This window comes from Heterodontus francisci, chromosome 1 (assembly GCF_036365525.1).
Source record: "Heterodontus francisci isolate sHetFra1 chromosome 1, sHetFra1.hap1, whole genome shotgun sequence".
Classification (NCBI taxonomy): domain Eukaryota; kingdom Metazoa; phylum Chordata; class Chondrichthyes; order Heterodontiformes; family Heterodontidae; genus Heterodontus; species Heterodontus francisci.
In genome coordinates, this window is record NC_090371.1 from 159,636,756 (window position 1) to 159,659,829 (window position 23,074).

The following is a 23,074-nucleotide window of genomic DNA, read 5'->3' on the forward strand; positions in this document are numbered from 1 at the left end:
CTCAAAATACTGGGACTATCACTACTGAACCAAGAAGCCGAAGGGGAGATTCAGCTGAGGTTTTCCAAATTATGATGGGTTTTTAACAAAATGAATAGGAAAATATTGGAGTGAATTTAACCCGTGAAAAAATGTGCATTGTGGTTTGGTCAGATGGCAGCCAACCCACTTCCAGGAGGTGGGCTGGCAATTTAAATATTTTAAAGAGGCTATCAGCCTCAGATTTAACTTGCTTTGCAGATTTGACAGTCGTCAGCTGGGTTTCCCGGGCTTTGGGAAACCCAGTAGCTGAAGGGTGTCAGGAACAGCTTCGGGGATAAGGTAACAATCCTTTACAGCACTGTTGTGGGCCAGAAGGAACAAGAGTGCATTCCTCTGGCCCCCAAAGCTCCCCCATCAGACGACCCCCATACAAAGACCTCCCACTCAGGGATTGGACCCCTCCCCAGATTCCAGCAGTAGCAGCAGGCTCCCTACCTGCTCCTGTGGCCTGCTTCAGAGTCCTCTCAGCCTGACTGGAAGCCAGGCCTGTCAATCAGGCTGATTTCCGGGGGGAGGGGCCAGGTGAGGTGGTGGTGAGGTGGTGGTGGGGGGGTGGGGGAGAAAGAACCTGTCAAATAGAAAAATCACGCACTGTGGAGTTAAAACTCCAGAGCATGAGCAGAAACCTGAACATCCAAACTCCTAGCCCCTCCCCCCACCACCACTACCAATACCACCCACGTCTGTCAATATCAGGGGCATTATTACTCTGCTTTTGGAGTCAGTGATGAGGAATTATCAATATAGAACAATTAAGACCTTACATAAAGAGGCAAAGAGAAATGTATTCCACAAAGGGAGCGATCGTAGCCCTACCATTTTGTCTTGTAAGGGAAAGGTGGAAAAATATTTGAGGCAGAGGAAGAGACATGGCTATGCAGGGACATAAGGACAGTGGGTCTTGTTTTGGATCATTCTGTGCAAGAGTTGATACACAAGACAAGTCAAATGAACTATTTCTCTGCTGTAAACTTGCTGCTATATCGTAATTGGGTCAATATTCTGGAATTCCAAACTAAGGCAATTGTGACTAGACTGTCAATAAAGGACTGCAACAGTTGAAAGAGAAAGCCCACCATTATGTTCTTAGAGCAATTCAGGATAGGTAGTGAATATGGCCTTGCTAGTGTAGCTCACAACCCAAGAACAACATTATAAAAGTTGGCTCTAATGTGGCTAAGTGAACAATAGAACATTTGGAATATGAAACAATAAAAATATATGCCCTTAAGACTCATAGGACTGAAAGCAAAATACTGCAGATGCTGGAAATCTGAAATAAAAACAGAAAGTGCTGGAAATATGCAGCAGGTCAGGCAGCATCTGTACAGAGAGAAGCAGAGTTAACGTTTCAGGTCTGTGACCTTTCATCAGAACACAGGGAGGTAATTTTACATGATTAAACTGCTAAAACAGTACACCAGAGCTCCGCTGCAAGATCGGGGATACTGGCATCTGTGGGTTATTTCTTCCACGGGTAAAATTGGGCAACCTGTGGTATAATATGAAGCTCTGATTTCTGCCCTTATTTATTATCTACCTCACACATTATTGAACGAAAGCAGTCCCAAGGCTTCAGTATTTGAATCAATCGCATCGCATCAGTGACTGAGGATTTGTGAATGAACGACATCCATGTATCAATATAATTTTACAAAATGGCAAAGAACTTCTGACCAATAATACAGGAAGATTGATATTACATAGGTAAGTACAGGGAATTGAAATAATTAGCGTGTTTAGTGCACCTTTGTAATTGATGCCTATGTCAATGACAAATGTTTAGCACTATTTAGCACTGGTTGCCTGTTATAAGTGGCCAGCATATGTGGTGGGTCTATATTTTTATTTGCTGCTCACTTCTCCCCATCTCCCTCTTTGCTTTCTTCAGGCCTATTAATGGGTCTCTTGTCTTTCACTTTCCACTCCTGGCAAAGAGCTGGTACCTGAAACTTTAACTTATTCTTTCTCTTTAAACGCCAGTGATTTTTCTTTTTCTTTCAGCTTTACACTATTTGCAATTTTTCATTTTATTGTACTTTAACATCTTCAATTCTAAACCCACACACTTCCTGCAAGTCAAAAACATTGCAAAGGAATTCTTCAAAGTCCTATCTATGCTTACCTACTCATGGAATATATGGAGTGCACCATGTTTTGATCTAGCTCAAGTCCCGATCTTTTCCTCTACGCTATTACTGACTATTTTGATGTTCCTCCCTTCTCTCACTCTGATCCAGTGCAGGGTTGTCCACTGGATTAGCTACAAATCACATATGGCTAATTGGGAATGCAGATGTGACTAGCTGCATTTTATTTATTAGGAAATAAGTGAGTAACAGACTGTTGGGCATGTGATCTCAACACTCAATAGCACCACATATCCATGTGTACTTTAATCTTTTGTGAATTTCTTGGTAAAATTATAAGACAAAAAAGGAGAGTGTGAAAGTATTTTTAATTGTTGTCTGTATTTTACTTCCTTGGTTACTGGTTATTTGCTGAAATAGCGTGAAATGCGGGTGAAAATGTTAGACTTCAGCACTGTAGAAACACCGGCGATATTGTATGAAAATGAACACTATCATCATGATCAACTCGACTAATCAGAATAATCACTCCAGGCCAGCAAAAGAAAGCAAGCTCAACCAGTAATGAGAAGCTTCAACAAGACAAGTCATGGAGAATGGCAAGCATCCAAACATTTTGGATGGAAAGCAGGGACAGGTCTGGCGTATCCAAATCAACATTCTCAGCAACCTCTCTCAGCAGGTCAAACTACCACTCACAACACAAAAACAGATGCTGGAAATCTGAAATAAAAAGGGCTTTAAAGGGCTTTAAGCCCTTAGCACAGATTTAAATTTTTATAGCTGTATCAGTATTAATTTTTATTAAATACTTATGTGATGGAGGCCCTTCCCCAATCCACCCCCAATGGTCTTTGCATTGCCTGATATTAACAAAACTTACCTTATTCCCGACCCAAACCTTCCCCCACAACTTTTAACTTTTGCCCTTCAACCCCTTCCCACCATCCCCACAGCCAATAAAAAGTGTTTTCCCCACTCCTCCACCCCTCCCACCCTGAAAATTTTATTGCTCCCCCCTCCCCATGAGGTTCTCGCCTCAGAACTCCGTATGGAGCTCCAAAGACGCGTGAGCTGCGTTTGCCGGCCGTAAAATCGGCATGGGACAGCCGCCACCTGCAGGTAAATTAATTTACATATTATTATTGTGTATTTAAATATTTATATGAAGGCCCCGCCGCTTGGCAGTGGGGGGGGGTCGCACCGAGGTCCCCCCACTGCGAGTAATATGTGGCAGGCCCTTCTCGACTGCGGGGGTCGAGGCGGGCCTCTCCCTGCAGAACTTTAGTGGTCCCTCGCCGCGACCCACGGCACCGAGTGGCTGGTAAGTTTCAGCCCAAAATCTATGAAAGTGAGACACAGAGATGGAGACAGAAATGACTGACGAAAATTGAAGGTTCAGACAGAGGGGTAGATAGAGTGTGAAAAGTTATGTCATTTGATGAGCGAGAAGGGAAAATAAAAAGTAGAGGAGAGAAATGTTAAGTTGAGAAAAAGAGTTATCATAAAAAGAGAGCATGCTGGGGAGAAAACACAGAGGAAGAAGATATCAAGAAAGAAATATAGATAAAAAGTAGGCTGAAAAGAGACAAAGCTGTGATTAGGGGTATGGTAGCATAGTGATTATGTTACTAGACTAACACTTCAGTGACATGAGTTCAAATCCCATCGTTGCAGTTGGGGAATTTAAATTCAGTTAATTAAATGAAAAAAAATATGGAACAAAAAGCTAGTATCATTAATGGTGACCATGAAACTACTAGATTACTGATGCCCTTTAGGGAAGAAAATCTGCTGCACCTACCTGGTCTGGCATATATGTGATTCCAGACCCACAGCAATGTGGTTGACTCATAACTGCCCTCCAAAATGGTCTAGCTAGCCACTCAGTTGTGTAAAATTGCTACAAAAAGGTCTAATAATAAAACCAGACGACCACCTGACATCAGCCTGAGCACGAGCATTGAAACTGGATCAAAATCCTGGAATTCCCTACCTAACAGCACTGTGGGAAAACTACTCCACATGGACTGCAGAAGTTCAAGAAGGTGGCTCACCACCACCTTCTCAAGGGCAATGAGGATAGGCAACAAATGCTGGCATTGCCGGCAATGCCCCCACATAATGTGAATGAATGAAAATGTAAAGAAAAAGCATGTGAACTTATATAGTGTCATTCACAAACTTAGGACAACATGAAGATTCTTCACAGCTGATGAAGTACTTTTTGAACTGTCATGTAAGGAAATGCAGTAGCTAATTTGTGCACAGCAAAGTCCCACAAACAGCAAAGGGATAAATGGGCAGATAATCTGTTTTTTTTTAATGATGTTGCTTGGGGGAATAAATGTTGACCAGGACACTGGAACACCTCAGTTCTTCTTCAAATAGTTCCCATGAGATCTCTTACATCCATTTTAGCCGGTCCAAGAACATTGGTTTAATATCTCAACCAAAAGACTGCACCTCCGGCAGTGTTGCATTCCTTTGGGACTGAAGAATCAACCTAAATTATATGCATAAGTCTCTGGAGTGGGGCTTGAACCCACAACCTTCTGACTCAAGTGGCAAAAGTGCTGAGACAAGGTTGACAAATAAGCAGAAATAGTGGAGAGTTGTGCCAAAATGATAGAAAGTGTAGACAGGGAAGTAGAGAACATATTGGATAGATAATAGAGCTTAAAGAGGAAGGAGTTGAGAAGACAGAATGTTAGCAAGAGAATGGAAGAGTATGAAAAACAAAGGTGCTATGAGAATAGGACAGACTGGGAATAAAGTTCATGATCAGAGAAAGGGGAAAGGGAAAAAGATATTCTAACAGATGCTTTGGTTAGCAAATACACATATCTACATTTCTACAGGTAAAGGCATATCATAGCTGATAGCAAATCACGAAAGAATAAAAAAATGAAATCATACCAAAGATGACCTCAGGTGATTTAAATAGCTTGTCAGTAGTTTATTTATGGATATTTATGAATATCTGTCACAACGAGACCTGAATACTAAAATAGATACCTTCTTTTATCATGGTCACCAGCTCGTAAAGAATTGCCTGAAGTTCTTCAATGCTGAAATATTTTATTTTCATCTGATAAACTGAACCATATTTCAAACGAACATTGCACTTTGTGGTTGTTGAGTGCATACTTCTGATATCCTTCCTGGAAAATGTATGTTATCAGAAAATCATAAATATGGCCAGGTTTAACTCAAAACATGTCAAAATTGAATTGTATAATAAATTGCAAATACATTATCCTAAGTTACTAATTATTCAAAAGTCAAACTTAATCAGCATTTCAGTGCAATTAAATCTTTTAAGAAACAAACAATATTTGCTCAGGAAAATCAAGTCATTAACTATTGGCTATAAAAACAAATAATTGGCTACTGTAAAATGAATAAATTGCTATGAAATATGTCAACTCGCTGCTGGCTCTTTTTGGGCAACCTGCCCAACTCTGTCATGGTCTTTTGGTTCCATATTAACTTCATTGAGCATTGGGAGTGAAGGGTAGGGGTGGGGAGGGCGGGGGTCCGATATCATGTGAGAAACCCAGATGTAATTTCAGCACGTTTATTGGTGGCATTTTATTGCAACCACCACATTATCATTTTAATATGGGTTTGGTGTTGAATATGCAGCAGTGGGTGTGGTGTGGACACCCTGGTGCAAACTCAACTCTAGTAATTTAAAGGGTCAATCCAAAGATGGATTTCAAGGAGTTGGGAGGTTTGCACAGAGACAGCAATTTCAGAATATGGACTCCTAACACTCAGAGGCTTGAATGTTTTATGCTTTAATGGTGCCTCACTTGATGTAGCGCACATAATGATGGTGGAAATAAGTAGTGAGAGATACTCTTCCCCCAGTAATGGGAGGAAAAAAACCTGCGCTGCTGCTACAAAGAAAAAGTGCCTGGAGGTGGCCCAGGAGGTGAACAGCAGAAGCATTGTGCCAGGATCCTACTTTCAGTTCTGAAAGCATTTTAATGGCCTAACCAGAACAGGAAAGGTGAATACAGTTGCACCTACATCCTGTCAAACCTACTCCAACACATTACTCCTCACGTCCACTTTCCTTGCAAGTGCATCCATCCGTCTCTTTTTATGCACTTCTTCATATCGTCATCTAACCATCCACCACTGCCACTCACCCTCATCCCAGCAATATACCTCTCTCTGATAGTCACCCTCACCAAATGTACTGCATCCATCAGCTGAAGAGATGCCATTACCGTTATTACCATAGAGTTATTCTTTCCCCTGTTGCAGGAGAAGAAAGCACAGAGCACTAGGGTGAGAGAGAGAACCAGAAGTGATCTTCCAAAGATCTCACAGCTGACAACTGCCGAGGAGAAAATACTAGAGCTCAGAGGCATCTTAGAGTTCCTGGCAGAGATTGGGATCTCCCAGCTGCCTTGTAATAGAATTAAATATCATCCACCCACATGTCATATAGCACTCAGTTATGCTGACTTGACATCAGTCAGACTGAAATTTGATCATCTTCATAATGCTAACATTCTTATCTTGCCAGTACTAATTCATATCTTCTCTCCACCAAAGCCTTCATTTTGATTGATGGGGAACTGGCACCAATACTGGGTAAAGCGGGAGCTGTTCTATTGGGACTGGCTCCAATTTAACCTGTTTGGGATCAATGTCCTGGTAAATCGTATAACTGGGGCTGTGGATAAGGCTTTACACTAAAAGGGAGGAGGGGTCAGGAGAAGAAAAATTTAGAAATCTAAAGAAAAAAGTCAAGGCAATACAGCAGTGTAGCGATTTGGGTAAAGACAAGCAGAGTGGGACAGGACGGTACAGAGAGTTAAATGGCAATAGTGCATCAGTTAATAAGGGGGATACGGTGGCGTAGCAATAATATCACTGACCTAGAGCTGGTCCCAGAGGCATATCGGCAGCAATCAGGAATGCTTGCAAGAAATCTGTGTAGAGTTATATGGAATTCAAAAGGTGAAAGCAAATCGCTTTCGATCAGTGGGTGTGATCTGTAAAATTACACCTATGATGAATTATACGAGCTAATATTGCTGGAGGAATTCAAAAATTGCCTAACCCCCACCCCCCAACCTGAGAATGCACTTAGAGGAGCAGAGAGTCCGCACAGAAAGACAGGCCCTAGTCACTGCCGATAGCTATGACCTCACGCATAGGCCTGGCAACTCAGGCAGATCCTTACAAAGCCATCCCCAAAAACAGTGGGAGGAAAAGAAGGGAGAGTAGGATAGAAAAGGAGCCACACCTGGAAAGGGGAGTACAAACAAGGGTGCGAAGAGTCCACCCCAAGCCCACAAAAAGAAACCCCAGAGACCAGTGTGCTCCCACTGCAACAAAGTGGGTCACTCCAGCACAGGCCCTCATGATAGTGCCTAGACCCTCTGAGGGAATTGCCCGGACTGGTCAAAATCCCCAAGCGTTACTGGAATTTTATCCTAGAAGGAACCGTGTCTCCCTACCCTTCCCAGGAGGTGAGCAAACCCATTGTACTGCTCAGGGATACAGGGTCCTTAATGTTAGAGTACAGGCTAAGCCTTCCCCCGAAACCTCCATGAAAGCCAAGACCCTGATCAGTGGAGTGAGAGGAAGTTATCTGCCTGTACCCTTCCATCGAGTCCACCTACGGTGCAATCTAATCTCAGGCCCCATAACCTTAGGAATGGTCCCAGAGTTACTGGTAGCAGGGACAGACTTCCTACTGGGAAATGACTTGACTGGCAGCAAAATAATAGCAATCCCTATAATCCTAGACGAAACCAGGGAAACTAAACAAATACAGGAGGAAATACCAAGGATGTTCCCTGATTGTGGAGTGACAGTCCCAAGCCAGACTAGTTCAAAGGGAACCAGTGCCCCAACTGGATGAGCTGAAGGTCTGGTTAGCTGAAGCTTTCTTCCAAGACATGTCTGAAGGGGAGGAGGTGCTCAGCCGAACCTCTCTAATTGACGCCCAGCAGGCAGATCCTGCAATAAAGACTGCTTACTAAGAGGCAGAGGCCACCCTGATCCTTGAGTGTTACTACGTGCAAGATGGAGTAGTAATGCAGAAGTGGAGACCTCCCGGGAGACCTGCGGAGGAGGAGTGAACAGTGCTCCACCAGATTGTAGAGCCCCCAAAATACCAGCAAGAGAATTTAAGGATAGCCTATGCTATCCCGGTAGCTGGACATGTGGGTACTTGGAAAATAAGCAAACACTTTTCTGGCCTCGCCTCTGGTCCAATGTGGCCGAATATTGCAAAACCTGGGGAAAACCCCAGGCCACAATTAAACCCTCAAACCCATTATGGCATTCGGTGAACCCTTTGACCGAATATTGATAGACTGTGTGAGGCCACTACCCAAAACCAAGCCCAGTCAACTGGTGAGTGTTTGCCAGAGGCTGGAAATATCTGAGGGCTGCCAGAAGGAGTCAGCCGAGGAGGAGGAGACCTCAGTTGGACCCCCAGCTACCAGACTGGCAAACGTGGAAGTTTTGAAAGACTTAACCACTCAGCGGACGCACCTAATCCAAAAGCAGCAGAAGGAGGTGTCCGCCCTGCTGAAAATATTTAAGGGGACCTTCAAAGATCAGCCAGGGTGTACCACCTTAGCAATTCACAACGTGGATGTGGGAGACACACCACCAATTAAACAAAACCTCTACCGGCAAAGCCCCGACAAGCTAGTTTAGGTTAGACAGGAAATCCAGTACATGCTGGATAAGGATATAATTGAGCCCAGCCAAAGTAGTTGGAGCCCCCCTATTGTACTGGTCCCGAAGCCGGATGGATCCACACGGTTCTGTATTGATTACCAAAAAGTAAATGCTGTAACCAGAGCCGATTCCTAACCAATCCCATGCCTTGAGGATTGTGTAGACAAGGTGGGCCACTCGGCCTACCTCAGCAAAATCAACCTTTTAAAAGGGTACTGGCAAGTTCCCATGACCCCCAAAGCGAGAGAGATCTCACCTCTGTCACTTCGGATGGCCTATATCAATGTAAGGTTATGCCCTTTGGTCTTAAAAATGCCCCAGCAACGTCTCAGTGGTTGACAAATCAGGTAGTAGCTGGATTCAACAATTGTGCTGTGTACCTGGACGACCTGATCATTTACAGTAACACCTGGCACAAGCATTTAAACCACCTGGAGGCTGTGTTCCAGGGTCTGAACTTGGAAAAAGAGAGTTTGCTAAGGCCAGGGTTACTTACCTGGGTCATGTATGGGACAGGGAACTGTGCTACCCCGCAAAGCCAAAGTACATGCCCTAGTTGAATTCCCTACTCCTAAGAACCGGAAATCAGGCGATTCCTAGGGATGTGTGGATTTTACAGAAAGTTTGTCACAAACTTAAGTACCCCAGCCGCCCCACTAACCGATGCCCTGCGGAAAAAAACAAAAGTGATATGGACAGAGACGTGCCAGGAGGCCTTTAAAAATTAAAAGCCATCCTAGTGAATGAGCCCGTATTAGCTGCTCCAAACTTCAGCAAACCTTTTAGAGTGGACATTGATGCCAGCGATTTAGAAGTGGGAGCAGTCCAACTCCAGGAGGATAACTCTAGGATCGAGCATCTAATTGCATATTTCTCAAAAAAGCTAAACAGACACCAGAAAAGGTACTCCACGGTTGAGAAAGAAACCTTGGGTCTCCTATTAGCTCTACATTTTGAGATCTATGATTACCTGGACGTCGAGAGACCCTTCTATATAAGGACCACAACCCTCTGAAATTCCTGGAGAAGTCCAAAGCCACCAATGCCCAGTTATTCTGCTGGAGTTTGCTCCTGCAGCCACTTAATCTAAAAATCACTTACATTGCCGGAAAGAACGACGTCATCACTGACCTTTTGGGAGGACTAACAAGCAAGGGAATATACAATGGATGGTAGGACCCTAGGAAGTACAGAAGGTCAGAGGGATCTTGGTGTACTTGTCCATAGATCACTGAAGGCAGCAGCACAGGCAGATAACGTGGTTAGGAAGGCATATGGGATACTTGCCTTTATTAGCCGAGGCATAGAATATAAGAGCAGGGAGGTTATGATGGAGCTGTATAAAATGCTAGTTAGGCCACAGCTGGAGTACTGTGTACAGTTCTGGTCACCACACTATAGGAAGAATGTGATTGCACTGGCGAGGGTGCAGAGGAGATTCACCAGGATGTTGCCTGGGCTGGAGCATTTCAGCTATGAAGAGAGACTGAAAAGGCTAGGATTGTTTTCCTTGGTGCAGAGAAGGCTGAGGGGGGACATGATTGAGGTATGCAAAATTATGAAAGGCCAGGTTAGATAGGAAGAAACTTTTTCCCTTAGCAGAGGGGTCAATAACCAGGGGGCATAGATTTAAGGTAAGGGACGGGAGGTTTAGAGGGGATTTGAGGAAAAAAAATTCACCCAGAGGGTGGCTGGAATCTGGAACAGACTACCTGAAGAGGTGGTAGAGGCAGGAACCCTCATAGCATTTAAGAAGTATTTCGATGAGCACTTTAAACGCCATAGCATACAAGGCTACGGGCCAAATGCTGGAAAATAGGATTAAAATAGTTAGGTGCTTGATGGCCGGCACAGACACGATGGGCCGCAGGGCCTGTTTCTGTGCCGTATAACTCTATGACCCTTGTCCCGAGTGTAAACCCCGTTTAGGATATGACCGGGAACTGAGGTTGCATCAGTCAAACCATTGTAAGTAACCTTTGAGTGTGAATGAGAGAATGAATGAATACCCCTTCACTTCTTTATTTCTTTTTAATGAAACCATGTTAAGAAAAAAATGAAGTAGAATTTATTTTATCTCCGAGGGGGAAAGGTGTCATGAATAGACGAGAACCACCTGTAAATTGTGTTTTGTGCACTTGGGTATTATTGTCAACTGCCATTTTATACAGCATGTTAATTTTTATTTCTGTGTTCTGCTTGATAAAATGGAGGAGGGAGATCAGCTGGGACAGCTACTTGAAGGGTCCAATCACAGGACCCAGAAGCCACCCTTTTCAGTCTGCCAAGATTTGAAACTGTAGCAGTTGAGAGAATATCTCGTTCAAACCACAGCTGCCCTTCAAATTGCATTGATTTCTCACTCAGGCCTTCCTAGCAGAGGAATAGAAGACAGTCTGCAAATAGCAAGAAAATCAAAATGAAAACACAGTCTGCAAAAAAGCAAGAAAACTGCTTTCTGACAGCTTTCTCTCTATCAAAAAAGGTGACTTCAGCAATCTACCTTTGAGAGTGCAAGAAGGAGTAGAGGTGTTTCCAACAACTCCTCTCCCACTCAGCATTTTCAGTCAGTGATCTCCATATTTTGGACTTTTTGTTAATTAAAATGGACTCTAGTTTCAACTGAAATTCATGTCAGCTTATAGTTAAGCCAATTTTCTATGTCGTAAATATCCTAGCTTTTTTATGCATTTAACCTTTCCTTCTACGATGGTGGATAGGCAATGGCAAACATTTAAAGAGCGCATGGATGAATTGCAACAATTGACTATCCCGGCTGGCGCAAAAGTAAAACGGAAATTAGAGATAGCATTAGATCCAATGAAGAGGCATATAAATTTGCCAGGAAAAACAACAGACCTGAGGATTGGGAGCAGTTTAGAATTCAGCAAAGGAGGACCAAGGGATTGATTAAGAAGGGGAAAATAGAGTACGAGAGCAAGCTTACGGGTAACATAAAAAACGACTGTAAAAGTTTCTATAGGTATGCGAAGAGTAAAAGATTGGTGAAGACAAATGTAGGTCCCTTACAGTCAGAAACAGGGGAATTTATTGTGGGGAATAAAGAAATGACTGACCAACTAAATGCATACTTTGGTTCTGTCTTCACAAAGGAGGACACAAATATCATACCAGAAATGTTGGGAAACACAGGGTTTAGTGAGGGAGAGGAACTGAAAGAAATCAGTATTAGTAGAGAAATGGTGTTGGGGAAATTGATGGGATTGAAGGCCGATAAATCCCCAGGGTCTGATGGTATGCATCCCAGAGTACTTAAGGAAGTGGCCCTAGAAATAGTGGATGCATTGGTGGTCATCTTCCAAGATTCTATAGACTCTGGAACAGTTCCTACAGATTGGAGGGTAGCTAATGTAACCCCACTATTTAAAAAGGGAGGTAGAGAGAAAGCAGGGAATTATAGACCAGTCAGCCTGACGTCGGTAGTGGAGAAAATTCTAGAGTCCATTATCAAAGATTTTACAGCAGAGCACGTAGAGAACAGTGGTAGAATCGGGCAGAGTCAGCATGGATTTACGAAAAGGAAAACAAGCTGGACAAATCTAGTAGAATTCTTCGAGGATGTACCTTGTGGAGTTGATGAGGGGGAGCCAGTGGATGTGGTTTATTTGGACTTTCAGAAGACTTTCGACAAAGTCCCACATAAGAGATTAGCGCGTAAAATTAAAGCGCATGGGATTGGGGGTAGTGTATTGCGATGGATGGAAAATTGGTTTGCGGACAGGAAACAAAGAGTAGGGATAAATAGGTCTTTTCCGAATGGCAGGCAGTGACTACTGGGGTACCGCAGGGATCAGTGCTAGGACCCCAGCTATTGACAATATACGTTAATGATTTAGAACAAAGAACAGTACAGCACAGGAACAGGCCATTCGGCCCTCCAAGCCTGCACCGATCTTGATGCCTGCCTAAACTAAAACCTTCTGCACTTCCGGGGCCCATATCCCTCTATTCACTTCCTATTCATGTATTTGTAAAAATGCCTCTTAAACGTCGCTATTGTACCTGCTTCCACCACCTTCCCCGGCAGCAAGTTCCAGGCACTCACCACCCTCTGTGTAAAGAACTTGCCTCGCACATCCCCTCTAAACTTTGCCCCTCTCACCTTAAACCTATGTCCCCTAGTAACTGACTCTTCCACCCTAGGAAAAAGCTTCTGACTATCCACTCTGTCCATGCTGCTCATAACTTTGTAAACCTCTATCATGTCGCCCCTCCACCTCCGTCGTTCCAGTGAAAAAAATCCAAGTTTACCCAACTGTCCTCATAGCTAATGCCCTCCAGACCAGGCAACATCCTGGTAAACCTCTTCTGTACCCTCTCCAAAGCCTCCACGTCCTTCTGGTAGTGTGACAACCAGAATTGCACGCAATATTCTAAGTGTGGCCTAACTAAAGTTCTGTACAGCTGCAGCATGACTTGCCAATTTTTATACTTTATGCCCCGACCGATGAAGGCAAGCATACCGAATGCCTTCTTGACTACCTTATCCACCTGCATTGCCACTTTCAGTGACCTGTGGACCTGTACGCCCAGATCTCTCTGCCTGCCAATACTCCTGAGGGTTCTGCCATTTACTGTGTACTTCCCACCTGCATTAGACCTTCCAAAATGCATTACCTCACATTTGTCCGGATTAAACTCCATTTGCCATTTCTCCTCCCAAGCCTCCAACCGATCTATATCCTGCTGTATCCTCTGACAATCTTCATCACTATCCGCAACTCCACCAACCTTTGTGTCATCCGCAAACTTACTAATCAGACCAGCTACATTTTCCTCCAAATCATTTATATATACTACAAACAGCAAAGGTCCCAGCACCGATCCCTGTGGAACACCACTAGTCACATCCCTCCATTCAGAAAAGCACCCTTCCACTGCTACCCTCTGTCTTCTATGACCGAGCCAGTTCTGTATCCATCTTGCCAGCTCACCTCTGATCCCGTGTGACTTCACCTTTTGTACCAGTCTGCCATGAGGGACCTTGTCTTTACTGAAGTCCATATAGATAACATCCACTGCCCTTTCTTCATCAACCTGAAAGGTTAACTCTGTTCTCTCTCCAGAGATGCTGCCTGACCTGAGTATTTCCAGCATTTTCTATTTTTATTTCAGATTTCCAGCATCTGCAATATTTTGTTTTTGTGTCAGAAATTCAAGCATACATTGTACACAATTTTCCCACCATTATTTTAACTAAGCTGTCAATCATCCCCAACATACAATTTGAATTTCCGATACAGAGTACGAAGAGCAAGGTTCACTCCCAACAATGTAAAATTACACACAGTATTGTTACAACCAGGTGAGAAAGGTGTCTAGGGGACCCTTTTAGCTTTCACCTGGTCTTATTGTCACAGGGTTTAATTTTTAAACACACTGTGTTTTGAGCTCCCCCTTGGTGAATCCTTGTCCACCGCTTTCCAATTATAAGGCAAAGAAATGAGCACAAACAGGCTTCCTTAGATTTAAAGAAGAAAAGTTAAATTTATTAAAAATGAAACTCTAATTCAGTTAATGCCTACAGATACACGCCACGCCCCACGCTAGCATGCATATGCGATACGCACATGCAAATAGAGACAAAAAGCAGCAGAAGAAAAATAAAGTAGAGAGGTTTGAGGCAATATCAGAAGAGTTTCTTGTTACTGTGCTTGAAGCTCACTGTAATCATTTTGTAGGTAGTCTTGCTTTTTGTTGGGGCCCAGTATTCTTCTTAAACCTTGTTCACTGCCAGAGTCTTTTCTCTTTTAGGGTTCATGTGTCTTCAATGAGTCTTCAGTTCCGTGAGAAAGAGATGGGAGCAGACAGGAGAGAGGTCTTTTCCAGTACAGGAGCAAACAGCTTTCTGAGTTTTAAATCTCTGTGGCAAGTTCAAATTCAAAAACTCCAACCACCAGTTAGTCATGTGACTGAACTGGTCTGACCAGGTCTTGTGTGTACTGGAGAAGCAGGGACTGGTTTCTTTGTTCCAACACTGTCTGCTAGTATAAAAAAAAGGTCTTTCCAGCGAGTAGCCTGGCAATTCCTTGTGATAGACCCTCTTTTCTTCCCAGCAGCAATTTTATGTTTTAATGTTCATGTGGTGACATAATGTGTGCCTCATTCTTGACAGGTGGGGGCCTCCATGACACCACCACACCCAGGGGAATGAAATGCAATTTGGAAAAAAAAGCACATTTCATTACGAGATTTGAGAGAAATATAATGACAGAAAGAAAAACCATGCATTTCTCTCATTCATTTTCATTCATTCGTCAATCTTAAAGCCTATTAAAATGGTCTTTTTCTGGGTGCAGTGCTGCTTTAATTTCCACTTTTTATCAGGAAAGTTAGTTGTGGGCGGGTCTATCCTGAACTCTGAGTCATGCAAAGTCGTTTAACTTCAGGGGATGGGCGGTTCCCTTTTCCTCTGACTGTGGAGAAGGATTCTTTGTTAATCTCCCCTTTGTTCTCGGGGACACTCCTGCCTGCAGGTATTTGTGCACACTTTACTGCATTCTCCTGTGACACTTCGACTAGGTGAGGCATCACTTCACGGTTTCTGTGCCCTAGAGGTCTCTCTTTGTCTCTGCAGGTTCCTGTAAATGCTGTTAGCAACTCTTGTGGGGTGCTTCTAGAGTCTGCATTTACATAGGAGGATGTGGGGTCTTACTTTTCACATTTTTCGGTGTTGGTTGACTGGACAGTAGGGGTTTTCATCCAGATTCTTCCCGGACTTGCTTTAATCTACCCTCTTGTCATTTTTTTCCCTTCTCTTTCTAACCTTTTGCAAGCTGTGTGCCTGTCTGTCCCTTTTTGTTCTCTGCGGGTTCCCTTACAGTTCACCAGCCCTCTGCTGAACGGTCTTCCCAACACTGGTACGGGATTTAGGGGTGCAGGTTTCACTGTAGGTTGGGGTTTCCCCTCAACCTGGCACATGTGGTGACTTCTGCAGTACTCCACCACATCTTTGTGGAGCTTTGGCCAGTCAAACTGCTGTCTTATGCGGGCTTTGGTCTTTCGTATACTGGCATGTACAGCCACTTTAGTCTCGTGGGCCCTTCTGAATATTTCTCTCCGGTACCTCTGCAGCACCACTAACTGGTGAACTACTGTCCACTCCTGGCCCTCAGGTCTGTGAGGATAACTCCATTTCCTCATCAGTACTTCATTCTTTAAATAGTAGCAATCAGGGCCTCCCTCTGCTTCACTTTCAGACTGGGCAGCCTGTGCTAACTCTCACCATACTGGGTCATCTCTCTGAGCCTCAGCTAGGGAAAATCCATTCAATTCATTCCCTGGGTCTCCTAACTTTTCAAAGAAAGTCTCAGACAGGCAGACCTCATGGTCATTTGCCTGCAATGCCAATGCAGTCTCCTCTGGGGGAGCTGGTTTGATTATGGCCTGATCCACTACACATTCAGGGACACTGCAGTAAACCCTGGCCACCCGACTAGACCCGACTACATCTGTCAGGTTCAGGTCGGGTCAGGTCGAAATTCCGAGTCCAGCATTCGGGCTTGGGTCGGGTCGGGCTGGACACTGCTTCCAGGATCAGGCTTGCCCATGATTCCCCACAACTATAGCTGCAGGAAGAGCCTGCTGCCGGAACAGATGAAGGAGATTTGTGTCGGGTCAGGTCGGGCACGAAAAAAAGATGAAAGGGCTCAGGCGTGGGTCAGGTTCGGGTTGGCTGTGGTTGGGTCGGGCCCGGGTCGGGTATTAATTTTATACCCAAGCCAGGCTTTACACTGCAGGGGATCGTCTCCTGCCACTGCCCTGTCTCTTTGACCTCCTGCGGTCTTTCTTTCACTACTGGGCTGGGGCGGGGGGGGCGGGGTTGGCTAACACCTTCATCCCTGCTAGGTCATTACCTAGGAGCAGGTCAACCCCGTCCACAGGCAAACTCGGGACAATCCCTACGTTCACCGGTCCCGAAACTAGGTCGCACTCCAAGTGCACCCAGTATACAGGTTCAGGTATACACTGCCCTCCAATAACATTCACTGCCATTTTGGTGTTCACTGCATTCTCTGGGGGAAAGGTGAAGCCTTATCCCAGTAAAAGGGATCTAGTGGCCCCCTCTGTCCCTGAGAATCACTATGGGCTTGCTTGCCCCACTCGAGGGGAATGGGGTTACTTTCCCTTCAGACACAACATCCTGATAACCTTCAGGAATCCTATTAATTTTTCCTGCACTGGCCGTAGTAAGCTTCCTGGGTTGCATTCTTACTACAGTTAAAGCCACAGCTTGTTCTGCTGTGCTTTGCATCTGGTCTCTGTCTTCACTGAGCGTGTGTGCCCTGATTAACCGTACCGTTTCCTTTTTAGTTTCCAGCAGTCAGCTTTTAAATGCCTTGCCTTATTACAATGGAAGCACACAGGAGTCCGGGTCTCACTCTTGCTCACAGCACTTTCCTATTTGGCTGGAGGAGGGCCCCCGATGTCTCCTGCTTTCCTTTCTCTTCCAGGACTGCCTGGGCGGGTATCACCTTCCCACCCTTTATCTTCGGATTTGTGGGGGTGATTAGGAAAGGTTTTCCCCTGGGAAACCGACTATAAATTGAAGCAAACTCATTGGCCAGAAGGGCCACTTGCCGGGCTCCCCGAACCCACTGCTCCTCTACATGCGTCTTTATTGAGAGTGGGAGAGAGTTTATAAATTCTTCTAAGAGGACTACTTCTCTGAGAGTCTCATAGCTGAGCTGTATTTTAAGAACCCTCAGCCATTGGTCAAAAGCCAGCTGCTTACTTCTTTCAAACTCCAGATAAGTTTGATTAGCTTGCTTTTTGAGGAATCTAAACTTTTGGCAGTAGGTTTCGGGTACTAATTCATATGCCCTGAGGATAGCATTTTTGGTCAGTTCATAATTTGATGAACTCTCATCTGGCAACAGGGAATAAACCTCATGAGCTTTTCCAGTTAGTTTGCTTTGTATTAAAAGAGACCAGGTCTCAGCTGGCCATTTTAGCAGCCTTGCCAGTTTCTCAAAAGACACAAAAAATGCTTCTACATCTTCCTCATTGAATTATGGAATTGAGTGAGTTTTAGCAATTTTGCACCCAGCCCTAAATTCTGCTCCTCCACATTGGCCATGCTTTCACTAGGGTTATTCTGTCGCCCACTAGTTAACTAAAGCCGCTTCAGCTCTTTCTTCGCATTCTTTCTGGAATATTCCTTCTCTCTCTCTGTCCTGCCTCTCTCTTTCTTTCTCCTGTCTTTCTGTTTCTTCGCATTCCTTCTGGAAGGCTCTCTCTCCCTCTCCTATCTCTCTCTCTTTCCCTGTCTTCTAATTCAAGTTTCCTCTGTTCCAATTGTATCTTTGCTAGCAGTACCCTCTCTGGGTCATCTTCTAACCCTGTTTCTGCTTCAGATTCAAGGGAAAAATGATTGGCCACTAGCCTTAGGACTTCCTCGCCTTGCCACGTACATTGATCCCACACTGCTCAGCCATTTTTCTCAACTCCTCCATAGACAGTGCTTTTAACTTAATGCTGGCTTGGAGAGCTACTCGCTTCAGTTGCAGACATGTTAGTATTCAATCAAACACAACCACAAGAAAACCTGTATTAATTCTGTTCTTTTTTGATTGGGAACAGTTTGGCTTCCCACTTCCAATTTCTCTTGTTTGTCTGTGGGTAAAATTCCGGATGCTAGCACCCAAATTTGTGTCACGACTAGGTGAGAAAGGTGTCTGGGGTCTTTTACTGCCTTCACCTGGTCTTATTGTAACAGGGTTTAATTTTAAACACACTGTGTTTTGAGCTCCCCCTTGGTGAAACCTTGTTTACCGCTTTCCAATTATAAGTCAAAGAAATGAGCACAAACAGGCTTACTTAGGTTTAAAGAAAAAAAGTGAAATTTATTAAAACTCAAACTCAAACTCCAATTCACTCAACGCCTACAGATACATGCCATGCCCCACGCTAGCAAGCATACGTGATACACACATGCAAACAGAGACAGAAAAGAGAAGAAAAATAGAGAGGTTTGAGGCAATATCAGGAGAGTTTCTTGTTACTGTGCTTGAAGCTCACTGTAGTCATTTTGTAGGTAGTCTTGCTTTTCGTTGGGGCCCAGTATTCTTCTTAAACCTTGTTCACTGTCAGAGACTTTTCTCTCTTGTGGTTCATGTGTCTTCAATGGGTCTTCAGTTCCGTGAGAAAGAGATGGGAGCAGACAGGACAGAGGTCTTTTCAGTCCAGGAGCAAACAGCTTTGTGGCAAGAGTAGCAGGAATTGGTTCCTGTCTGCTAGTATGCAAAAAAGGTCTTTCCAGCGAGGGGCCTGGCAATTCCTTGTGATAGGCCTTCTTTTCTTCTCAGCACCAATTTTAAGTTTTAATGCTCATGTGGCGAAATAACGTGTGCCTCAGTCTTGGCAGGTGGGGGCCTGCATGACAGTATTAAGTAAATATATTTAAGCAAAGTCATAGTTCATAATGAATAGCTATACTTACACTGGAAGCAAATAAGGTTGTAGAAAACTAAGACTTTTTGCCTTGAAATAATTGCTGAGTGAATCAAATGATTTTTTCTCATTCTTCATTGCCTTTTCCATCTTAAATCAAATAACAAACAATTTATTTTTAATACAGTTGACATTACTCACATTTTAGGACACTCACTCACTTTAATATTAATTACACATAAATCCCATTTTTCTAGGAAAATCACTCATGCCTAGCATGATCTAATCTACTATATGTTATAATCAATGCTCAACGACACATTGGGCCGAAGGGCCTGTTTCAGTGCTGTATCTCTAAACTAAACATGAAATTCTATTGTGATGAGAGAAATCGTGTAAGACAATAAATCTAGGCAAATTTTATAGTGGACGTGTTCTGTCTGGTACATCTCCAGTATTGCTGCAGTAGATAAAAATGTTCTGTTTTACTGTCTATCTTACTCCTAACTGTGCTTATTTAACCCGCACCCCCAACAAGCAATTTACCTGGATCAATTTTGTCAGTTCCCCTCAAAATCATGAAAACTGGCCTGTTTCCTGACACTGAGAATCATCTTTGTTGTTTTACTCTAAACTCACAAGGCAATAATATTCTTCCTATGATTTAGTGACTGAACTATAAAGAGCACCCCAGATGTATGACCAATGACTTACATACTAACAATATATCCTTTTGATTTTGGCCCTATTCTTCTACTATTTCAACCCAATAGTTCATCTTGTTTCAAAGCAGCCGAGCACTGGCCTGATAGTTACAGTGATTCATTCACATTAACCCTAACACATCTTTCCTGATTCATAGTTTCTTTCCAGCTTGAAAATTTCCTATTTATGATTGTACTCTATTTTCTTTTTCTAAACTAATTATTCATCCAGCGTCCTATTTTAACCATAATCTGTAGCTCCTTATGTTAACCATTAACCTGAAATCTTGCCTAATGCTTTCTGAAATTTCATATGTACAACATAAACAGCATTTCCCTTTTCCCTATCAGAAATATTTTCAGATAATACCAGCAGACTAATTGAGCTTGCCGCCCCTTGCTGAATCCACGCTTTAGTCATAGGAAATCTCAGTAAAATAATCCAGTCCATCTGTTTTTTCCTGCAGTTCTTGCAGTGAACCCTTTAAACTCAATAAGAAGACTCCCACCACCCCTTCCCCATTCACCTTAGTCTCAGCAGTCTATATAATTTCCAGGTGTGTCCTGAATTTTTTTTTTACATAATGGAGTGACAACCACTTATGATTCTCATTGAAGGTCACTATTAGCAGGCTATATATCCTTCACAACACATGAGTGATGTTTTCTGGGCTGGTACTTAATATCATGTGGCCTTCTTAGCTTCTCTCTGCTATTTCTGTAAATTGGACATCTTTCCTCAGTAAAGATGGATGTGAAGTGCTTGTGGGCTAAAAGTGCAAATTAAACTTCAGCAGATAGAAATTCATCTCAGGCGGTGGTGCAAAACCTGGCAGTATTGGATCAGCCACTTGTTATACGCAGTGCTTGATACTTAATTCCATCGACTGCAATGGAACTGTTTATCAGACACTGCATATAACAGGTGGCTGATCCAATACTACCTGTTTTACTACACTACCCGAAACCAATTTCTACCCCAAGAAATGTAATTAAAAGCTTCAAAATAATTCCCCTTTAAACTCTGTGATTGCTGGAGAGAATTTTAACTTCTTTAACAAGCTAAGTGACAAATCCAAACTTGTTCTAGTTTTTGAAAAACAACAGAGTTCGGCTGACAATGGGAGCAAACAAATTGAAGAGAACTGTCATAAAGCTATCTGCGGCCATTCTGGGCACGAACTTCATAAACGACAACACCAAAGGCAATACTTTGCATGAGATGATGACAAAATCCTACTTGGATATGGAGCCTGAATAAATGAGGAAGATTTATTTATTCAAAAGAGCCAAAAATTCCTGAAAATTTGTCCAGAGGTGTAGTATCCTGTCAGCACTTTTTTCATAAAAACATACATAAGAAATAGGAGCAGGAAAACGCCATACAGCCACCTAAGCCTGCTTTACCATTTAATAAGTACTTGTAAGCAACACAATGAAACTGTAGTCAGACTTTAGTACGACAAAGATATGAATACATCAACATCATTGAACAAAACATCAGGTATAGAAGATGATTTGTAATTGCAGTTATAAGAGTTAGAAGAAAGTTCTACTGTAAATGGAACACATTGATCTGAAACTATCCTGTGTGAATATTAGTGTACAAATATTGCATTCATACTCCAGTATTCACATTGCTTAAACTCAAGGCATTATATATAAATTATAGCCAGCCAGAATGCTTTCTTTTCTTTCTGCAAATGATTTGCAGGTTGCTTTTATTTATTCACTTATTTATTCATTCATGAAATGTGGGTGACCCCGTCAAGGCCAACATTTTTATCTATTCCTAATTGCACTTGAGAAGGTGGTAGTGAGCCGGCATCTTGAACCACTGCAGTCTGGGTGGTATAGGTACACCCATAGTGCTGTTGGGTGGGATTTCACTGAAGGACATTAGAGAACAAATTTTTTTTTTAAGGTGGGGTACATATTATGATTGATCCATCGACTGGGTGTTCCCTTTGAGTTGCAATGATTGGAAGGAGTGCTATTTGGGAATTCATGGAATTGCAGCCTGAGTGTCCAACCATTTAAATTAATGGGTGGAAATCAGGAGTTGAGCTCGCAAAATTGCCTGACTAGGATTCCTTGTACCACTGGTTCACATAGAACATCTGATTGTGGAAATAGGGCATTTAAACACTCAAACACCAGTTTAATATGTACTAGAGCAGCAACACGGAATATCTCACAGTATTATATGATCTCTATTTCTTAATTTTTCCATCTATAATTAATGTTTTTTTCAATCCGATAACTTCAAGGTCACCATTACTGATACTAGCTTCTGATTCCTGATTTATTTAATTAACTGAATTCAAATTCATAAACTGCCATGGTGGGATTTGAATACTCATTGAGCAGGTTATTGGTGAGTAAGTGCCACTTGATAGCAATGTCAACAATACCTTGCATGACTTTGCTGATGCTTGAGTAAACTGATGGGGTGGTCATTAATCAAATTGAATTTGTCCTGGCTTTTGTGGACAGGGCATACCTGGGCATTTTCCACTTTGTTGGGAAGATACCAGTGTTGTAGCTGTACTGGAGCAGCTTGGCTAAGAATGTAACTAGTTCTTGAGCACAATTCTTCACTGTCGCTCGATCAAAGTCCTAGAACTCCCTGTTGAGAGCATTCTGGGTGTACCTAACCACATGGACTGCAGTGGTTCAAAAAGGTGGCTCACCACCACCTTCCTAAGGGCAATTATGGATGGTCAATAAATGTTAGCCTTGTCAGTGATGCCCACATTCCATGAACGGATAAAAAAAAAACTCTCCAGATTATTAGTCCGGGCCTCTGGATTACTAGTCCAGTAACATAACCAGTATGCTCCATACTCTATATTGTATACTGACCTGATATTATGAATAAAAAACTGGGCAGTTATAGAACACCTACCTGACTATGAGGAAAGGTTGATGTGCGCTTGCAGTTTGCAAACATTCTCTGAAGGACTTCTTCTCTTTCATCTTCTTTTAGGTTCTCAAGGTTTTCTCTCAACTTTGAAGACATAGGAGAGGTACATATTATGATTGATCCGTCAACTGGGTGTTCCCTTTGAGTTGCAATGCTTGGGAGGAGTGCTATTTGGGAAT

At 43.1% G+C, this 23,074-nt stretch overlaps 1 protein-coding gene across 1 annotated transcript in view; it reads right to left on the bottom strand.

The window, feature by feature from the left end:
- Nucleotides 1-23,074, bottom strand: part of LOC137373054 (uncharacterized) — a 190,998-nt gene that overhangs the window by 144,361 nt on the left and 23,563 nt on the right. Inside the window, exons 4-6 of the mRNA XM_068037825.1 lie at nt 22,878-22,979; nt 19,315-19,415; nt 5,151-5,296 (exon numbers count right to left, since the gene is read on the bottom strand). Of these exons, the coding sequence (XP_067893926.1) occupies nt 5,151-5,296; nt 19,315-19,415; nt 22,878-22,979 (349 nt within the window). The remainder of the gene's footprint in view (nt 1-5,150; nt 5,297-19,314; nt 19,416-22,877; nt 22,980-23,074) is intronic.